Source organism: Typha latifolia, chromosome 1, assembly GCF_019914945.1.
Source record: "Typha latifolia isolate L0001 chromosome 1, TyphaL0001v2, whole genome shotgun sequence".
Classification (NCBI taxonomy): domain Eukaryota; kingdom Viridiplantae; phylum Streptophyta; class Magnoliopsida; order Poales; family Typhaceae; genus Typha; species Typha latifolia.
In genome coordinates, this window is record NC_133086.1 from 4,101,428 (window position 1) to 4,120,217 (window position 18,790).

The 18,790-nt window shown below is 36.5% G+C and overlaps 3 protein-coding genes and 1 long non-coding RNA gene across 7 annotated transcripts; 1 reads left to right on the forward strand and 3 right to left on the reverse strand.

The window, feature by feature from the left end:
• Nucleotides 1–1,219: 1,219 nt before the first annotated feature.
• Nucleotides 1,220–9,587, forward strand: LOC140786511 (potassium channel KAT4). 2 transcript variants are annotated; one of them, XM_073134996.1, is made up of 13 exons: nt 1,220–1,502; nt 1,652–1,867; nt 1,978–2,139; nt 4,103–4,160; nt 4,341–4,658; nt 4,747–4,986; nt 5,421–5,519; nt 5,609–5,641; nt 6,116–6,301; nt 6,976–7,050; nt 7,731–7,818; nt 8,098–8,256; nt 9,316–9,587. In XM_073134996.1, the coding sequence occupies exons 1-13, from the start codon at nt 1,306–1,308 to the stop codon at nt 9,417–9,419; spliced, it is 1,935 nt and encodes a 644-aa protein (XP_072991097.1). In that variant the 5' UTR covers nt 1,220–1,305; the 3' UTR covers nt 9,420–9,587. The 2 variants fall into 2 exon arrangements, with proteins under 2 accessions (XP_072991097.1, XP_072991106.1); XM_073135005.1 differs by lacking the exon at nt 6,976–7,050.
• On the reverse strand, nt 3,519–10,885 carry LOC140786523 (uncharacterized). 2 transcript variants are annotated; one of them, XR_012108649.1, is made up of 5 exons: nt 10,779–10,885; nt 9,489–9,558; nt 8,062–8,223; nt 4,326–4,696; nt 3,519–3,861 (listed from the first exon to the last, which is right to left on the reverse strand). It is a non-coding gene; the product is annotated as an uncharacterized lncRNA (long non-coding RNA). The 2 variants fall into 2 exon arrangements; XR_012108650.1 differs by lacking the exon at nt 8,062–8,223 and having other exon boundaries at nt 9,489–9,573; nt 10,779–10,858.
• Nucleotides 10,886–12,004: 1,119 nt separating this feature from the next.
• Nucleotides 12,005–14,986, reverse strand: LOC140788123 (uncharacterized). 2 transcript variants are annotated; one of them, XM_073141044.1, is made up of 3 exons: nt 14,798–14,986; nt 14,308–14,489; nt 12,005–12,421 (listed from the first exon to the last, which is right to left on the reverse strand). In XM_073141044.1, exons 2-3 carry the CDS (start codon nt 14,487–14,489, stop codon nt 12,235–12,237), a joined length of 369 nt encoding a protein of 122 aa, XP_072997145.1. In that variant the 5' UTR covers nt 14,798–14,986; the 3' UTR covers nt 12,005–12,234. The 2 variants fall into 2 exon arrangements, with proteins under 2 accessions (XP_072997145.1, XP_073004833.1); XM_073148732.1 differs by having other exon boundaries at nt 14,308–14,492; nt 14,798–14,934.
• Nucleotides 14,987–15,719: 733 nt separating this feature from the next.
• Nucleotides 15,720–18,699, reverse strand: LOC140802755 (uncharacterized). The gene is made up of 2 exons (XM_073158350.1): nt 18,183–18,699; nt 15,720–16,138 (listed from the first exon to the last, which is right to left on the reverse strand). The coding sequence occupies exons 1-2, from the start codon at nt 18,584–18,586 to the stop codon at nt 15,904–15,906; spliced, it is 639 nt and encodes a 212-aa protein (XP_073014451.1). The 5' UTR covers nt 18,587–18,699; the 3' UTR covers nt 15,720–15,903.
• Between the last annotated feature and the right edge of the window lie 91 nt (nt 18,700–18,790).

Genomic DNA, 18,790 nt, shown 5'->3' on the forward strand with positions numbered 1-18,790 from the left:
GTGAGAGGTAAAGGGCGACGGCATGAGGAGTAAAGAATGGGGAGTGAGGAGTGAGAGGTAAAGGGCGACGGCACGAGGAGTAAAGAATGAGGAGTGGGGGTAAGGGGCGACGGCGTAAGGGACGACGACGTGAGGAGTGAGGGGTAGGGGGCGACAATCGACAAAAACTTAGATATATATATATATAGCGGGTTGGCGGGTTAACCCAACTCGACCCGTTTATTTAAATGGGTTAAACGGGTCAAGCAGATAAGAGGTATAATTCCGAATACGATCCAATTAATAATCAGGTTAGACAAGTTGACATGTTTATGACTTGAATCCGATTAGACTAAACGTAAACTTGATTAATAGTTAAATTATCGTGTCGGGTTATTGAATCGAGTCAATTTTTGCCAACTCTAATCGGCAGACTCTAATTACATGTTCACATACTACATAACTGCACGCAATCATTTTTGTATTCGATTTTAGATATGGTCATATCAGTCGAACATGCATACAGTATATAATATAATCGATACATTGGTGCGCAGAAAATAAAACGGTCTAAAAACCTAGCACTGAGCAGTACACATGTGGTAAAAGATAGACCCATCTCTCTTAGATTCAATTTTAGGTTAGGTTGGGCACCACATCTTTATACATCCCTAAACTCGCCACGTGCCAACATAGTAGGCTAACTACGTGCATGCCATGCATGGTTTTGGACTCTCGTTCACAGTAGCATTCAAGTCCTGGAAGCCAGAAATCGTGATGGTAGAAATAAATTAATTCCAAATAACTTATCAGATCGCTTTGTCGGCAGATGGATACAATCTTAATTCGTAATGTAATTCTCATAGGAATGATATAGGTCTCGACACTCCTATATATATAGCCAATTAACCAACTGGCTCTCATGATATTATAAAGAATAATTTAAAATAAGATGGCCTTAATTTGGGGTTTAATGAATCTGAAGTCAACCATGCCCACGATAGCTACAGTTGAGGCTGGTGGGCGTTGACTCTGCAGAGGAGTTGAAAAAAGATCTTTTTGAATCTTAGGAAAGAAAAAAGAAGTAGAAGAGATAACGATGATCGCAAAATAATAATACGTTAATATTAAATATTAGAATGCCCAAATGGGATTATAAAACTATCATTATTGTACCCCCCCTCATCCTCCTCTGGACCAATCAACTAGATATAGAATCTCTTTATTTCTCTCTTTCTCTATCTAATACATCTCTACGTCTCTCTGTCTCTCTCTCTCTCACTCTTTCTCTTTGAGCACAAGTAATACCTGAAAAGGCTAAAAGCCATGCCGGGTGATGGAGGAGATGACAGGCCGCCGCCGGCGACGCCGCAGGTGTTTGCGAGACGGGCGTCGAGCGGCCGGATAAGGAACTTAGGAGCACTTTCAAGTGGACTCCTCCCTTCATTTGGAGCTGGCATGGAGCAAGCTTACCATTATGACTTAAGGAGATTTGTCATAGCCCCATATGACCAACGCTACAGGTTAGTGTCTCAAACTTTTGGCTCAGGATCCAAATTAAATTTCAAAGTCAAGGCTTAAATCATTAAACCATCACTGAGGAGAGTCAAATATATGTCAATCATAAATATGTTAGATAGTGAAGTAGTATGATTACTTCATGAGCATGCAGGTGGTGGCAGATGTTTCTCATCTTGCTGGTGATCTACTCAGCCTGGGTATCGCCGTTCGAGCTGGCGTTCGAGAAGGTGGACTCCGGCTCCCTCCTCATCGCCGACCTCGTCGTCGACATCTTCTTCGCCATCGACATCGTCATCTCCTTCTTCGTCGCCTACTTGGACACCTCCACCTACCTCCTAGTCGACGACCCAAGAAAGATAAGCATGAGGTATATTACTATCTTATATATACCTTCTTACACGTGCGGGGTTTCCTTCACACGTACGTAGCGTGCGTGCGTGCGTGGTTTCTTCTTCTTCTTCTCCTCTTTTTATGCAGGTACGCGACGAGTCCTTGGTTCGTGATGGACGTAGCGTCGACGATACCGTTCCAGGTGATATATCGGATCGTGTCGGGCAAACGGAACGGGGGTTCAGTCTTCGGGTTCATTAATCTGCTACGTTTGTGGCGGCTCAGACGAGTCAGCAGTCTATTCGCAAGGTACATATTTAATTCATAAATTCTTTTTACATAATTGCTGATAACTTTTTTCTCTATTAAAATGGATATTTTCTGTGTTATAAACATTGAGTACCTTTTAAATTAATTTAAATAATTTATGCAAAAGAAAAATAGTCTTTCTTGAATCTAAGTCCAATTTTTAACTATGATAGTTAAATTTAACTACCTGAGCAGTGATTATAAAATTTTGATAGTTTTTAGTGAGAATAATGTAAACATCTCATAAAATCATTAAGATATTTAATTTCTCATACAATAAGGGCTTCCTAAGATTCCTAGGACCAGCTACGTTAAATTATGGAATTCAATGTGAGCTGACTCATGCAAGTTGGTCCAAATATCTGAGTCGTAAAATTTGAACCGGTGCGCACCGAACCCTAAGCCATGTTATCACATGCAATGTGAATTCTATAGTAACACAAAAGAAGTTGGATAAAGAATTTTGTTTATTGGTGGGAGTGTTTGGTGGCACCAAATTAAAATAAAGTATCATGCTATAGTATTAATATTTTTTTTTTTGATAAAAATATATATAGAAAGTAGGAAGGAAGTAGAGGGGCATTGGGAAAAAAATAAAGAAAATATAGGAGATTAGAGCCCCTTAGATGTGTTGACCATAGGCATAGTACTTGTGTAATTCCCAAATATCATAATGCAAGATAATGAATTGGAATTAAAAAGTATCTAGTGTAGGTGGGTACTTAGTGCACGATTTCCAAGGCAGCTAAATAATTAGACTACCAATACTAGCTTTTGACGGTTAATGAATTCTTAGGGATATTTTTTGTTTTGAGAGAGAAGATTGTTAAGAGAGACTACTATGGAGATTTATTCAAGAAATAATAGATCATTCTGGTCGACATGAATATAGATTATAGACTATAGAGATAAGGACAGCAACATCACCATTTGGTCGTATAGGAAAAGAAAAAAGGATCGATTATTTAGTTGGAGGGGAATATTGATCAATTCTCACTGTTTGTGGAGGCCATAATGATATCATTATTCTATATGATAATTAGTTAGAAGAGACAAATAAGGATCAATTATTATGATTAAATAAATGCAATTATGTGATCTGAATCTGAATCTCAATCTAATAACTATAAAGTAATATTAGATCAACTAGATAGCCATTCTATTTGGGTAGGCTTTGACTCAGATCAAGTGACAAGAAACAGGATCCATTGCTTTCTAGTTGCTGTAGAGAATTCTAACTGATCTATCAAGTTGCATGAATCAGGACATAGAATAGTTAACATCCTCACAATGCTGTTGGCCTATGAATAGTCCACAATGAAGACCATAGATCAGTTCCTGTGCATATCTTAGATGAATGCCATTCGATAAATATGCTATTCTGATGCCAAATCTCAAACTTCTTATTTTTCAGAACCCTCTCTTTGTTCCTTGATGAATCAAGTAATATTTACATGGAAGAACTTTTGTTCTTAATCTCTCCCGCGAGTTACAATTGAAAACACAAATAAATGAATAACCATTGATGTTTTAGATGATTGAGTATGTTTCGACTTTTTGTCGTCATTCATGGAATTTTTGGATCTCGTTTAATCAGACCTCTTAACGCCAATTGAATTTTCCGAATCTCCTATCATAATCATCAGATCTCCTAGTACCATCAGAATCTGCAAATATAATTTATAACAATAATAATTCCTTCCATTCCATTGCTCCAAACACCTGCACCACCAACAACCAACAGCTTAGATTCCTCAAACAAAATACTTACATAATTAAATTAAAGTTGCTTGTTAGCAATCCAGCAATAAGGTCTCATTAATAATGACACTCCACTGCATGATCACACCAAAACAATGGAGGCTTTTTTACCTCATTAAAGCTTGAGCATGATTAATAAATATCAACTTCAGAATGTTCTTAGTTCAACTCAAAAGCTAAGAGAGATTCTTAAACCCTGCAGGTTGGAGAAAGATATTCGTATCAGCTACTTCTGGACAAGATACCTGAAGCTCATCTGTGTAAGCACAGGCACCTGATAATTTTCAGATTCCTTCTTATGCAAATTCCATATTAGAATTTGCAAAAGATCATTATTCCTACTTGGTAGCATCAAACCTACTAATTCTAATTTAGTTCTTATCAGTCAATAACTAGAAAATTGGAAGAACAAATAAAAAGGCTACCTTATTTTGGATCAGGTAACACTTTTTGTACTGCATTCAGCAGCTTGTGTGTACTTCTGGATGGCTGTCCACTATAGGATAAAAGAGCATACTTGGATTGGCAGCCAGATAAGCAACTTCATGGACCGAAGTATCTGGCTTGGCTACACCTATGCAATGTACTGGTCCATCACCACCCTCACCACAGTTGGTTATGGAGACTTGCATTCACAGAACACTGGCGAGAAGGTGTTTAACATCTTCTTCATGCTATTCAACATTGGCCTCACTGCTTACATCATTGGAAACATGACCAACCTCATAGTCCACGGAGCAATCCGGACCTTTGTCCTGGTACTTGTCATGTTCTCATTGTTATCAACACATCAACCCTGCAAGTAATTATTGATGATTAAATTCATGAAATGATTGAGCCTTGCAGAGGGATACAATAAATCAAGTTTCATGTTTTGCAAGCAAAAACCGACTTCCTGATGGGCTGAGAGAACAGATGATGGCACACATGCAGCTCAAATTTAAGACCATGGAGCTGCAGCAAGAGGAAATACTCACTGACCTGCCCAAGGCAGTCAGATCAAGCATAGCGCAGCACCTGTTTCAACAAACAGTTCAAACAACATACCTCTTCAAAGGCATCTCTGAAGACTTCATGGTCCACTTGGTAACCATTTTCATTACTACATGATAAAGCTTTGCAAACCTCCTATTCATAAATACATTAACTACGAAGAGGTTGCACCTAAACATGAATGTTAAGCATTTAGAATTTCAATGTTTCTCATATAAATGCTTTAGATCTTTCATGCTTATTCACACATATACCTCCGACATGAATCTACCATAATAATAGAATGGTTAATTGAAATCTTACAACATCTTACTAAAATAAAAGAAAATGGAGTACTATTATGACAGTTAGAAAGCTTCCCAATGGGAAGGCATTTATGCAAATTTGGCAAAACATGTAATAGATGGAAGTAAGAAATATCAGAAGTAGACTTAATAGCTGACTTGCAACTTGTTTTAGTAAGCTGGACAAGAACAACTTTCTAGGTCTTTCAGCTTAATTTGTTGACTACTTTTTCTTCCCTCCAGGTTTCTGAGATAAAAGCAGAATATTTTCCACCTAAAGTGGACATCATTCTACAGAACGAGATCCCAACAGACTGCTATATCATTGTATCAGGGACAGTGGTAAAAATATGAAGCCATTATTGTCCATCACATCTTATAGTTTCTTTACATTTTTCTTTTTAATTTTAGGAATTGTTTGAATCTTGCAGGACATCTTGACTAACAAGAACGGAGCAGAGAAGGTATCTCTAAACAATCTTACCTGACAATTTTCCTACAAACAATATAAAGAAACAAAGTGCAATGAACTGCTTAAATACCAATCAGCTATTTAAGACTGACAAAAAGACATACTTCCCCTACACATGCAGATACATGCTGGTGTAAGAAATATATAAAGTTGAAGATACTAATAAAGCCAACATAAACAATACATATCAGAATATAAACATTATTTTTGGCATTCAATGTATTACATGGCCTTACACTTCTCTTGTGGCAAAAAATCGTGAAATACGGAAACAAGTAAATTCTATTCCTTTGTTTAGAAAATGAGGAACTTTTGTCTCCACGCATATAGCTTGTTAGTTCACATGCTACTTAAACTCAAATAATACCACTCTAAAGTAACTATAAGAAAACATTATTAGCACTGTCTTTCTTCTCCTTAGCATTTGTCATAAAACCAAGGTCACTGATACAAGGTAAAATTTCAGTTTTTATCAAAATTAGGTCCTGCTGATATGGCAGGGGAGATTGGGGTAATCTTCAATATTCCGCAGCCTTTCACAGTACGAACCAAGAAACTCTCTCAAGTTGTTCGGATAAGCCATCATCATCTTATGCAGATTGTTCAGCAACACAGCGCAGACGGGAAACTAATCCTCTCAAACTTTCTTCAGGTATGGAACCAAACTTGAGCACTCACAGAAAAAATCTTGTTAAAATCCACTAAGTCAGAAACATATGCCTAAATGGACTATCATTGTTTTTATGAACATCAAAATATAATGAAATGAAAATCCTAGTACTATCTGTCAGGAGAAGACATATTAGGAACAGGTAATGGCAGAAAACCACCGTACTGTAAATATTGTGTCCACATGGAGACCTATGATGGCAAAGTTATATTCATAGTACTCAATTAGGCCACTTTGTGTCTTCTTACACACTATAAAATATTAGTACCTCCAAGATTAATAGGTTCGGCAGATAGGTGGCTTTCCTCTTCAAAACAACCTTACTGTAAACATTATGTCCACATGGAGATTTGTGACTGCAAATTTGTATGGAACTGCAGCATTTTGTGTCTTATTACACACTACAAAATAGTAATAACTGCAAGATTGATAGGTTTCCCAGAAATAAAAAAGTATCAACAGTCTCGCACTCTCCAACAAACATAAAAAATCCATGTTTCCAAAGTTGATTCCACCTAGAAAAGAAATAAAAAAGAAGCTAATGTGTATCAAACAAGGTCATCATTTCTTCAATATATCAGATGCACGAGAAACTTCCTACATATTCTAACATACAACAATTTGCAAAATCCTACTAATGATTCTTGCTTTTCCAGTTCCTCAGATGTCAAAAGGAGGAAATTGTGGAGGAAATACCATTTATAAAAGAGCTGCTTAGCGACATCAATGAGGTGAATTTTCTAACACCACAATAGAAGCTCATACGTGACTATATCTGCGATCACACACAGAAAAAACAACAGATATTCCCAGGCCAATCACCTAGTAATAGCCACTATCTTGATCCAACTTAAGAAGATGCCAGGATGCAAGTTGGTTCTTTAGTTACCCTGAAAGCTAAGGCATTTATAAAATTGTCCAACGAAACTACACCTAAATTGAGATAACCTGCAATCATCAAAGCATCTTCAGCGATATTCTAGCAATAGCTCTATATAACGAGATAATAGACAGCATTAAACAGCATAACTTCTTTGGAGTTAAAAGGGTTCACTTTTCAGTGACAATACCTGGGGCAAGAGAAATCAAAAGTAATTTGATGAACCTCATATGGCAACTTGAATGTTAGACTTGTGGGTGGCTTCTCAATATCATGTTTCAAGGAAATAAGGTGCGAGTTTACAAAAAATAATTTGAATTACAGAATATTGAATGACCTAAAATTCAATAAAAAAATTATTGTGAGTAAATCTCTGACAAGCAAAGATACATAAAACACTATGACCAGAACTTACAGTACCATTTTCATTATTTCAGTAGCTTCACATAGCCCCAGTACACTACTTTTCGCTTTTAATTTGGTACTGTTACAAAAAATTTCATAGCAACAGTACTTATTCTTGTTAAGCAGAATCTTATGATGACTGAAGGGTTACAAGACTATGATGTGTCAATTTCCGGTGAAAAGGACACCAATATTGAAGATAACTTTTATGAAGGTATGAATCATACAAAGAATTTCATCATTTAGCTTTCACAGAATAGTCACCTAGTTTAGAACTAAGTCAGAAAGAGACGTGCATTTGTTCGTAGAAGTATGTATAAAACTCATGCATTTTCTATGTATAGAAATGCTGGTAGTTAACCACTATAAAATTGAATCAACTGACAAGTTGAACTTAGAAGGTCTCCGACTATTAACAGTTTAAAGGAGTTAACATAGATAAAAGCATCAAACTTACACATTACTGATGCCCCATTCATGTTTTACCCTGCAGGACCTGAAAAGACTGCATCTAATCCATTTCCAAGCAGTTTACCCATGAGACTGATAATTCATGGACATCAACCGCATGAAGATCATGAAATAGAAGACCATACACCAGGAAAAGTTATCCATCTACCTGATTCAATTGAAGAACTAATGAAAGTGGCAGGTATGTTGAGATCAAAGTTTTCATACAATATGGTATATTTTGTCATATACTATTATCGAAATGTTCTCTGATTCTTCCTCAGTAAACACAGAGAAAAACATATGTTGTAAGAATACTAAAGCCAATGACTAGTTGTTTGTCATATCAAAATGTTAATGACCTTTAAGATGCATCAACCATATATGGAAAATAAATCCTGAAGCTTAAAATCAAACAATTGCTTAGGAGTCTCTCTTTTTCCATTTTAAGAGATTAGAGAATCTTGATAACAACAAAGAAGACATCAACTATCACTAAATACATGACACACACTATCCAACATTTCAACTATCACTAAATATATGACACATACTATCCAACATTTCAACATATGTATTATGAAAATATTTTGTATTTTGCTGGATGTTTGAAGCATGTGAGATTTTTTACCATGTTACAACCATGAGATATCATATAACTGATACCTTTTTCTACAAATAGAGTGAAAACCTTGCAGTTATTTGTGGCTAAATCTGCAAGGCCTCAAGTTCTCGAGTTAGAGGAAGTATACAAAAAGATTCACTAGAATAATTCAGATGCATTACTTATAAGAGCCAAGAACATTTTGTGATTCAAATGCTACATCATATGCTAGGAATAATGGTTGGCTTGAGTGCTTGACTACTTTTAAGATTATTTATGGTGTGAAGATCTACAACCTGATCAAGAAATGACAGAGAAATAGAAGTCCAGACATAACAAATTTATCAACTATTTTTCCACTCTAGAAAAGAAAAACTTTCATATGGATATATGCCTTGAAAATATAAGTTAGTCCCATTGGGTTTATGCGCCTTCATTGTAATAAACAATGATTCTTTATTACTGTAGCAAATTTCTGACTGACACATTAACCAAGGATATTATACGAAAGTCGAAACAAAATAATGCTTCAGCCTTCAAGAGTTTATCAACTACCTTTTCTTATCAATAACTGAACTTAGTTAAGGTTAAACTTGGCAGCAATCAAGAGTATTTCAGGCTATAAAAGAATATAACTATTTGAGTTTTACGATGCAGAGGAAAATTTTGGAAAAGCAGCAGAAAAGATCATTACAGCTGATGGTGCAGCAGTTGAAGACTTGCTTACACTTAGAGATAATGATCACCTGTTCATATATTGAAAACTGAAAAGATGAAATATTGAAATGCTTTATGAGAGATGTCATTTCATATGAGTAACATGTCGTCACCTGGATAGTATTTCGTTCTAAGGTTCTGTAGTTTCTCCCTCCACAAGATTCCCATTTGATGCAATAATATCTGAGACATGTAAACCTGTAAAGAGTAAATACAACAATGCTCATAAAAGTTTAGCACCGAATAAACTCAATTGAGTAGGTGTTGAGCATCCTGCATTTGGACAATGGCATGGAGCAATATCATTCTGACATCAAAACAATCTTACTTCCCCTACATTCAATTATTAGTAAATCAGTCCAGGAGCAGGATTCTCATAGCGAATAAATGATAATCATGAAATAATTCTGCAAAAGTTATAACTTATCATAAACAAAAACTGTTGTCAATGATAGCAGGCTATAGAACCATAGTAATTGTCTCAACCCTCAAAAGTTTTTAAAATTTATATTTACTGCCTATTAATCTAGGACTTCCACAAGATATGTTTAATTTCACAACCACAGAAAGAATAAAAGCATGCAAATCAAGACAGACTAAAATCAATAATATTATTTTGCAGATCCTCTTCTTACCATAAAATATAGAATTTGCATATCATGCCCTATTCCTATGCGATTTTGTCGTTCAAACCTTGTATTTTAAGCATTTGCAAAACATAATGCTTTAAACATGGACGAGTTGGTAAGTTTCTTTCTCTTGAGGGGCTGATGCAAAATCATTATCCTTGCTTAGATTTTCCTTCGTCTTTAGATTTCATGTATTATTACTAGGTTTACAAATCTTAGATCATCTCTGCCACATGTTAATCCTTCCCATATGAAAACTAATTGTCACAGGTGAGTATAACAAAGTTCAAACAGAACCAGCGAAGAAAATTAAAATTTAGAAATATTACAACATTTCTGCTTTGTTTTTTTTTACCACATACGGTGTTATAAACAAGTTTCCCTCATTATCTTTTAAAGTACAGACAACTTGTCAATTATGAATCCACTCTAATGATATAAAGGTGCTATCTTTTATACACTTGCAATTTGACCACCATCAAACATAATACATCTTGCTTACCTACATAAGCGCAACTGCACATACATAATGAAATCATCACAAGAGAATAACTTTACAAAACAAGAACTACACACATAATTGGGTACTAATGGGCTCTGATAGTAACAAAAAAGGCAAGTTGTACACGAAATTAACGAATAAAACCCATGAATTCATCAAGTTTACCCAATTCCCCGACGAAGAAGGAAGAGAAACGGAGCAAAAAGCAAAATAATTCAAAAATAATTGAACAAAACTGAAGAAATCTAAAGAGTGAGGAAAGAACAACTAACCACTTTAAGACTTCTACAAGGACGGAGAGTCGGAGAGAGAGAGAGAGAGAGAGAGAGAGAGAGAGAGAGAGAGAGAGAGATCTAAAGCTGCTGCTTGTTCTACTCCGCCTTGCCATCTCAGATTACATAATAAATGCCCAACACGTGAGTCGTGACTATCAAATATCCAAATTATTCCATTTGCTTTGATACATTTATTACAAACTGGCAACTTTTTTTTCTCTTTCTTTCTCTTTAAAATTAAGGAAACAAGAACCTATAATTTCTATATTTTTTGGAGAGGTTTATGGCTTTTTTTTTCTTCATTAAGAATATTATATAGCAATAGATAGATTAGAAGTGACCAAAATCCAGGGAAGCCTCCACAAATGGCTTCCTCTTTTTTCATATCTATATGCAACCGATGTAAGTACGTAATCCTATATTCCTATTCACTCAGGAAAAAAAAAGTTTTCTACCTTATTGTTTTTTATTCTAAAACGCTGACAATATTTATTGTAGGTGACTTTTGTAAAGTTACGAATCTAGAAGCAAAAAAGACCATTTAAGATGTTTAGAACATCTGCATCAGTTTCTATTGTCATATTCTCTAATTTAAATTTTTTTGACAATTTATTTTTCTATTTTAGAGAATAATTTATATTTTAAAGTTGTCTACATCAAATTACGTATTCTATTTCCTATACTATTTAAATATTACGTTTTCCTATATTTTCTTAATGTTACTCAAAGAATTATCGTTGCAATATCAGACCAGAAATTTTCAGTAACTGTTGTGATGTTACTTCTTAATTGTTAATGGTCAGTTCTTTTCATTAATGTTTGAGGTCATAGTGGGCCTCTATTAGGATGCTAGTTTCAATTGTTATACTAATTCAACATTTGTATATGAGGCTTAACATTTAGCATAATACTGTGGAAACAGTGGCAAGTTGGTCTCATTTGGATAATTTAAATGATCTGACATACAATTATATATTGTGATGTCTATTCACATATCCAGAAACACCCAGTTCATGTTGCTGTTTCATCTATTAAAAAACAAAAATAACAAAAAGAGAGAGAAAAGAAAACAAAAACTGATATGATACCACCAGCATCGAGTTCTCAGCACAACAATTCCCCAGCCCAAGCTATCATATACCGAATATTGGCAACTAATATTTAATGGAGGAGATCAACTCCAATTGTTCATCTATGTTAGCAAATGAAGAGAAAAGACGGGATTATTGGAATGAGAAGCCAAAGACATAAACAAGCTTGATACAAGAATACAAGAGACATGCCGGCAAATTATTGAGGCAATTATGCTCGTCTCGCTGACAACCAGCTTCAAAAATTTTAGGGAAACAAAAATTTTAAATGTGGCATGAGGTTGGATACCTGATCATCCAACGAAACTAAATAGATATAAATTGTATACCAGGACTCTAATCAGTGCCACAAGGGTACTTGTTCAGACATAGTAGCCAGTAAAAGTGAATCCTCTTCCGGCGATCTCGCCAAGACAGAACCACGCATACACCTCAAGCCCAAACAAAGCTGCAATGCCAGCATCCTCAATCTTGAGATCCTTCCTGTTTCTCCAGATGTGCTTCACGCCATCAACTTCTTTCCAAAATGCCTCGTAACGACCAGGAATGCTGTAAAAGAATGCAAAAGAGTAAAGCAGTCATAACTTCTTGCTGCGATGATAAGTTTTCTTGCGAAAGAGAACTAATTTCTGTTGCTCACTCTAGACAAACTAAGCATGGTTATTATTTTATCAAACATTCATGTGAAAGAAGTTTATTATTGACACAACTAACAATTACAAAATGCAAATAAAAACTGGATTATTGACATTTGAGTTAATAACTGACATATTAATTACGAAATTTCAAAGATACTACTCAAGATGTTCGGACTGTTGTTGAAAAGAAAAGAGAATCAAATTTAAGCACTCAATCACCACAATGAGTAACTGACATATATATCATAAACGAACTATGCCATTTCCAATTACATTTGACAAGAAGTTTGGATAATATTGTTCACAAGAAATGAGAGGTGAACTTCAAATACTATAATTGCTGAGCTCAATATGATCTCACAATCCATGGAAGTAGCATGATTAACAGGAATCATATCCATTCACATGTCAATGACAACTTTTGTTTCATCCAAGAAATTCACTTAATTGGCATGTCCAGACTTTTGCTACAGCTGGTGTCTTAAAATACTACTTCCAGTAGCTTCCCAAGATTAAGTGGAAGCTGGCACTAGTTGGTGCACCAATTAGGTTACAATTCGGCTCCCTGTTTTAGGTTGATAATTTTTACTGACTTTTACCAATGCATCCCTATAACAACTTTTCATTTAAACAGTGCCTACTTAGAGCATGCAGAAAACAATTATAAAACTTCTCACGGGAAAAGGAATGAAAACCTTAATGAAGATAACTTCCTTCTATATCTTATTTTCTGATTCTAAAGCACTATTCTACCAGCCCAGACAATGCTGGATTCAGGGACCATATCCCTGATACTTTCCCCCTCAATGTCTTGACAAATTGCACACTGGGGATGAGATCCACAACTAATTTAAAAAAATTATGATGTTTTTCACACCCGAAATAACAAGCAGCAATCTTGACAACAATGCCTACAAAAAATGAGATTCACTAAAGCTAAATGATTATTACCATTACCCACCTCAAAAAAACAAATGGTCAAATGCATTCAGAGCATAACATGACAAAACGCCAATGATATCATATTTTCCATGGAATTGATTTACACGAAATTTTATCAAAATATTGAACTAAAGCAACAAAAGAAAGAAAGAAAGAAAGAAAGAAAGAAATGATAAGTTATCTAGAGAAATAAATTATAAGCATATTAATACATGTTGAGACATAATCTATTAAAGAAGTTTCCTCTTACTCTCTCCCATCATAAACAAATCTGTATGCTCAGGGAAAATCATAAGAGATATATTCTACTTTGAGCAAAGAAAAACTTGACAACATAAAATCGCATCTGAAGAGCAAATCTGAAACAAATTAATTATATTACAAAATGCACGCCATGGAAAAGGATCATATTGAGACACCCAAGTAAGTTGTACTAGAACATAAAGAGGTAAAAAGAGAAAGAAGAGGACAATACAAGAACTTAACAACTAGGAGGAGCTTCCAAACATAAGAAACAACTGCAATACACTAAAGCAGATTAACATCCAAATCTAGAAGCCAAAGAAAAGAAAAGGAAATACACCCAGAAGATTTTTCTCATGGAAACACACAACTTGTCAAAATGATCTATATCTCTAGAAGCAACATAATTAACCTAAATTTGTTCTTCACCAAGAAAACTCCACGGAATAGGCTTCGGAAACTATTGTTTACTACTATTACAGCCAACTGAGATGCTCTCAATCCCAATCCGCTTATAATTTTAAATTAGGCCAGTGAACTCAACAACATACAGACAAAAAACAAAAAGTTAGGGCATCTAAATCTACATCAGGCATTGAAACGGATACCGACCTAGCAAGACGGGTGTAAAAGAGCTGCTTTGACAACTCCTGGCACTTCTCGATGGTGGGTGGATCCACAATGTACTTCTTGTTGTTCTCCAATAGCTCCTTATAGTACGTGCATCCATGCTTCGCCACAAATTGGGAGGCCTGACCGGCCTTGGATCGAAGCTGGTGCAGCTTCGACGCCATCTACTAGGTAAAATCGATTCCGCCACAAAAAGAAAAGGAAAAAAAAGAAGCGCTCCTTTATTTCAGTTTTCATTTCAATAAGACTAATAAATCTTAGATCTATATCAAGAAATATTTGCAGTAAGAGAACATGAGATCTAAGGGGGGTTGGAAACATATCAACACAAACACCCATCAATTATACGTGAGGGATTAAAAGTAATGGATAAAAAAAAGGACGAAAAATCCCATCTTTGACGAGAAATTAAAGCGAAAAGAGAGAGAAAATTGAGACACGGAGATGGATTGAGAAGAAGGTACGATATTACCTCGTTGGGGCAGAGCTAAGAAGCGTGGAGGAGAAGGGAAGAGGCGATCGAAGTAGAGCTTAGAGGAGTTTTGAGGGCAGAACAAGAAAGGGGGTAGGCTACTTAGAGTTTTTTTTTTTTTCTCATCGGTGGTGGGATGAGGGTAGTTTCGTCATTTGCGTCGTTCGTTAGGGCTTTCATGCGAATATCATATGCCCCAGGTTAATTAGGTTAAGTAAGAAAAGAAGTCCAATTATAACTAATTGTATGACTAATATCAACCATATCTTCAGGTATTATACCTTGCCTGAGGTTTGTGAAATTCTTATTATCAGAATATTTTGGGATTTAAATAACCCCATTAATCTTCTTTACATATTTGTTTATTTTGTTGGGTGAATCGACCAACTGGTGTGGACTTAATCTAATATCTCTTATGCGCACCTCCAGTACAAACCAATAATATAAGATTGGGTTTTTCTATGAGCAACTCCTGTATAAATTATACGACTTAAAAACATCACGTATCTCAATGCATATTGTTATTTTTTTTTATATGTATAACTTTCAAAATCTCTTATATATATATATCCCTCTAAGATGGACAGCATTTCCAAGACTGCTCACCAAAACTTGCTGAAATTTTTGATGCAAATGAACCCCTACAGACAATTAAAAGAAGCATTCGTTTAACAGCTATATCTCTACTACTTACAAAGAGAGTAAATTGGACGAGCCTTCTCAGAAGAATTGATCAGCCTGGGGAATAATTTGCAAAAATACACTTTAAAAAAACTATAGAATTTCCGGGAACATGGAGCCTAATAATGCTGATCATAATCATGCCATCATTGAGGATGGCAGTGGATAGCGTGGTTAGAATGGTCTTCATCCTTCTGATATCTTTCCTTTTAAATCAATCTAATACACTATACCAGATCAGTTTCATAAATTGAACATCAAAACAAAACAACCGGTTCAGATACAAGACATCAAGGATCTAAAAGTGATTTTTAATACAGCATAAAAAAAGTTTGTGGCATCCAGCACATGGAATTTTATTCTGGGCAAACACAACTAAACCAGGAAACAATTACATTTAACTGAACAAAGTTGATTAATAGGTTTCACTTGGTCCACCAGAGAAGGAAGTCCTTGCGCCTATTGATCTTCTTCTGGAGCTGGAGGACACCATACAGCAAAGCCTCTGCAGTGGGTGGGCATCCAGGGACATAAATGTCAACAGGAACAATGCGGTCGCAGCCACGAACAACAGAATATGAGTAGTGATAGTAACCACCACCATTTGCACAGCTGCCCATTGAAATGACCCATCGCGGCTCAGGCATCTGGTCGTAAACCCTGCGTAGATCAAATAAAGTTTCGATGGTGTTTCTAATCAGTGGGAATACAATATGAACCAAAGATAAGCCCGTCTTCTAGAACACATCCCAGATATTACAGTAATCAAATTGACAAACAATTTTCTTCGTGAAATTCAATAGTTTCAACATGTGTGTGGCAGTCCATAATAACGGAGATGGACTGATCAAACTCAACAAAAAGATAAATAATATATAATGTGATACAGACTAACAAAGAACAAATGCTGCCAGATAATAGCATCTTATCTTCAGTTGCATGCTACTTTTATCAGTGTTCTCTCTTCCTCCTCGTGATCTTAACAAATGTTCTGATATTTTCTAAAATAATCGAGATATGACCATCAAAACCCAAACTTGGCAGAAGTAATTCATCTATGTAAATATCAAAGGACGTATATATCTAGGACAAGCTAAAGATATAAGTCATACTAAGTGGCAAAGCTGTTAAAGTAAACAGGTTATGCCATATTGCATAGTTTTGAAGGAACTTGTGTTCTTTGTCCTTGTTGGTGCAGATTGAGTTCTAATCCGGTTAATAGTTGAAGACCTTTTTGGACAACACCTATCCCATTTAAGTTGCAGGGCAGAAAAGGCTTTGGATGCCAACTTTGTGTGACAAATACTTGTTGGATAGATTGTAAATACAAGAGCTTTTTGATTTATTAAATTTTATTTGGAACATAGATACATAAACATCAACTTGAATGAACCTTTTCTTTTATGGCGGAAAAACTTGTCATAATGTTGTGACAAGCACATGCAGTATGTTGTCAAGTCACCACATTGCGCACATATGTAGGTGGGTGCATATGTGGGCGCAAATACAATTTACAAATAAAATTATTGATATATAATTTAAAATAAATATCCAAACAAGAACTAAAAATTGAACAACAGTTTGATATCACCTCCAATAATTAAATATCCAAGTACTTAAGTAACTAGTCATTGCTTATATCTACCCAAAATGTATGGCAGCAGGATGTCCTGCTCAATGTACGCATTATCTAACTTTGTTGTGTCTAGGCCCTGCGCTGATACAGTTTGTGTGGGGTGTACAAGGGCAATTTCTGGACATGTGGGTGCATGCACCATTACATCACTCATTAGCATCATATGTCTGATCCCCATCCACTACTCCCATTATCACCAAACCCCCTAAGACCATCTGTTTCTTGTTTTCCTCACCACCTCCAACCAAGAACCTTCAAAATTGAATCATCTTTGGTCTCCACTTGGCCCACTTCCTCAACTTTAACTCCATCAGACACACAATTTTTCCTTCCCCTTCTTGACTTCATGCATGCATTGTCCTCCAATATCATCATATCCACAACAACAGCACTCTTAATAATTGATATTAGAGAAAATAACAGGCTAGAGATTCTTGTGAATGGCAGGAGAGTGTTCCTACAGCAACCATGCAATTGGATTGGCAAGGTCTTGGATGGCGGATGATAGAATCAAAATCAAAGCAGCAGCTATTCATGAGCTCGGAAGGAGATTCATGGAGACCCAGCATATACCATAGATATGAAACGAAAATTCCACTATTGAAGGGGTGAAACCCGTTAAATTTTTAGTCAGTGGCGATATCTCATCTGCTCCTAAACAAACTCTCACCACAGATTATTCTTTTCGCAAGTTTGAGACCCCCCCAAAAAAAAACTACACAAGAGAGCAGCCTATAAGATTCTTCCTTCATAGGAAAATTTAGCTAGTAATAGCTCAGCTTATTACTTGACAGCATAAGAAAGGCCAGCAGAATATCCATCTAAGGAATCTATAGACAGGCACAAGATTACCTAGTGGTGAAACTATTGCCTAGAAGGGAGCATGAAATTTGAACAAATTTTATGGAAATGAGTTCTCAAATCTAGTAACCGGAAACCTTCCAAAAGAACCATTTTGCAACCAAAAACTATTTTTACAAGGAAAGCAGCCAATACCATGAAATCCACAGCAACATCAATCTTAAAAATGAATAATTGTGTAAAAGTATAGGGCCAGGGATTCCCTACTTGCGGAGGGCAGGGGCCATCTTGTTGGTGAGTGTTCCTGCAACGATCATGCAATCCGATTGGCGAGGACTAGGACGAAAAATGACCCCAAACCGATCGAAATCGTAGCGGGCTGCTCCAGCGTGCATCATTTCCACCGCGCAGCACGCGAGCCCGAAGGTCATGGGCCAGATCGAACCCCGACGGGCCCAGTTCAGCAGATCGTCCACCTTCGATATCACGTACTCCGCCGTCTTCGAGATCCCAGCGGGAGAGATCGCCGAAGGAGGCGAGGGGCGGGAGTATGGGGCCGGCGACGGCGAGGAGGCCGCCGCGGACGAGTACGGCGTCGCCGCAGCCGGGATCAAGGCGGTCTTCTGCGCAGATAGGAGCGCGAGGCGAGCGGTGCGCGGGAGGAGAGCCATGGACTCGGTAGGCTTAGGCCGTTAGGGTTCCGTCGCCCGATTTAGAGAGAGAGAGAGAGAGAGAGAGAGAGAGAGAGAGACGTTGGCAAAGAAAAGGAGGGGATATGAGCGGCAGGGGGGGGGGGTGGGGGTCGGTGACTTGGTGCTGCTACTAGCTTGAGATGTTCATGGGCTGGGCCAGTCTGGGCTTATCCAAACTCTCTA

What these genes read in the sequence shown, in the direction of transcription:
- LOC140786511 (XM_073134996.1), top strand. Translation starts at nt 1,306, where the DNA reads ATGCCGGGTGATGGAGGAGATGACAGGCCGCCGCCGGCGACGCCGCAG. An exon ending in AAGACTTCATGGTCCACTTG is followed by an intron (nt 4,987 to 5,420) that starts GTAACCATTTTC and finishes TCTTCCCTCCAG; the next exon opens with GTTTCTGAGATAAAAGCAGA. An exon ending in ACAAGAACGGAGCAGAGAAG is followed by an intron (nt 5,642 to 6,115) that starts GTATCTCTAAAC and finishes GTAAAATTTCAG; the next exon opens with TTTTTATCAAAATTAGGTCC.
- LOC140802755 (XM_073158350.1), bottom strand. Translation starts at nt 18,586, where the DNA reads ATGGCTCTCCTCCCGCGCACCGCTCGCCTCGCGCTCCTATCTGCGCAG. An exon ending in ATGGCCCCTGCCCTCCGCAA is followed by an intron (nt 16,139 to 18,182) that starts GTAGGGAATCCC and finishes TGATCTACGCAG; the next exon opens with GGTTTACGACCAGATGCCTG.
- LOC140788123 (XM_073141044.1), bottom strand. Translation starts at nt 14,489, where the DNA reads ATGGCGTCGAAGCTGCACCAGCTTCGATCCAAGGCCGGTCAGGCCTCC. An exon ending in TTTTACACCCGTCTTGCTAG is followed by an intron (nt 12,422 to 14,307) that starts GTCGGTATCCGT and finishes ATTCTTTTACAG; the next exon opens with CATTCCTGGTCGTTACGAGG.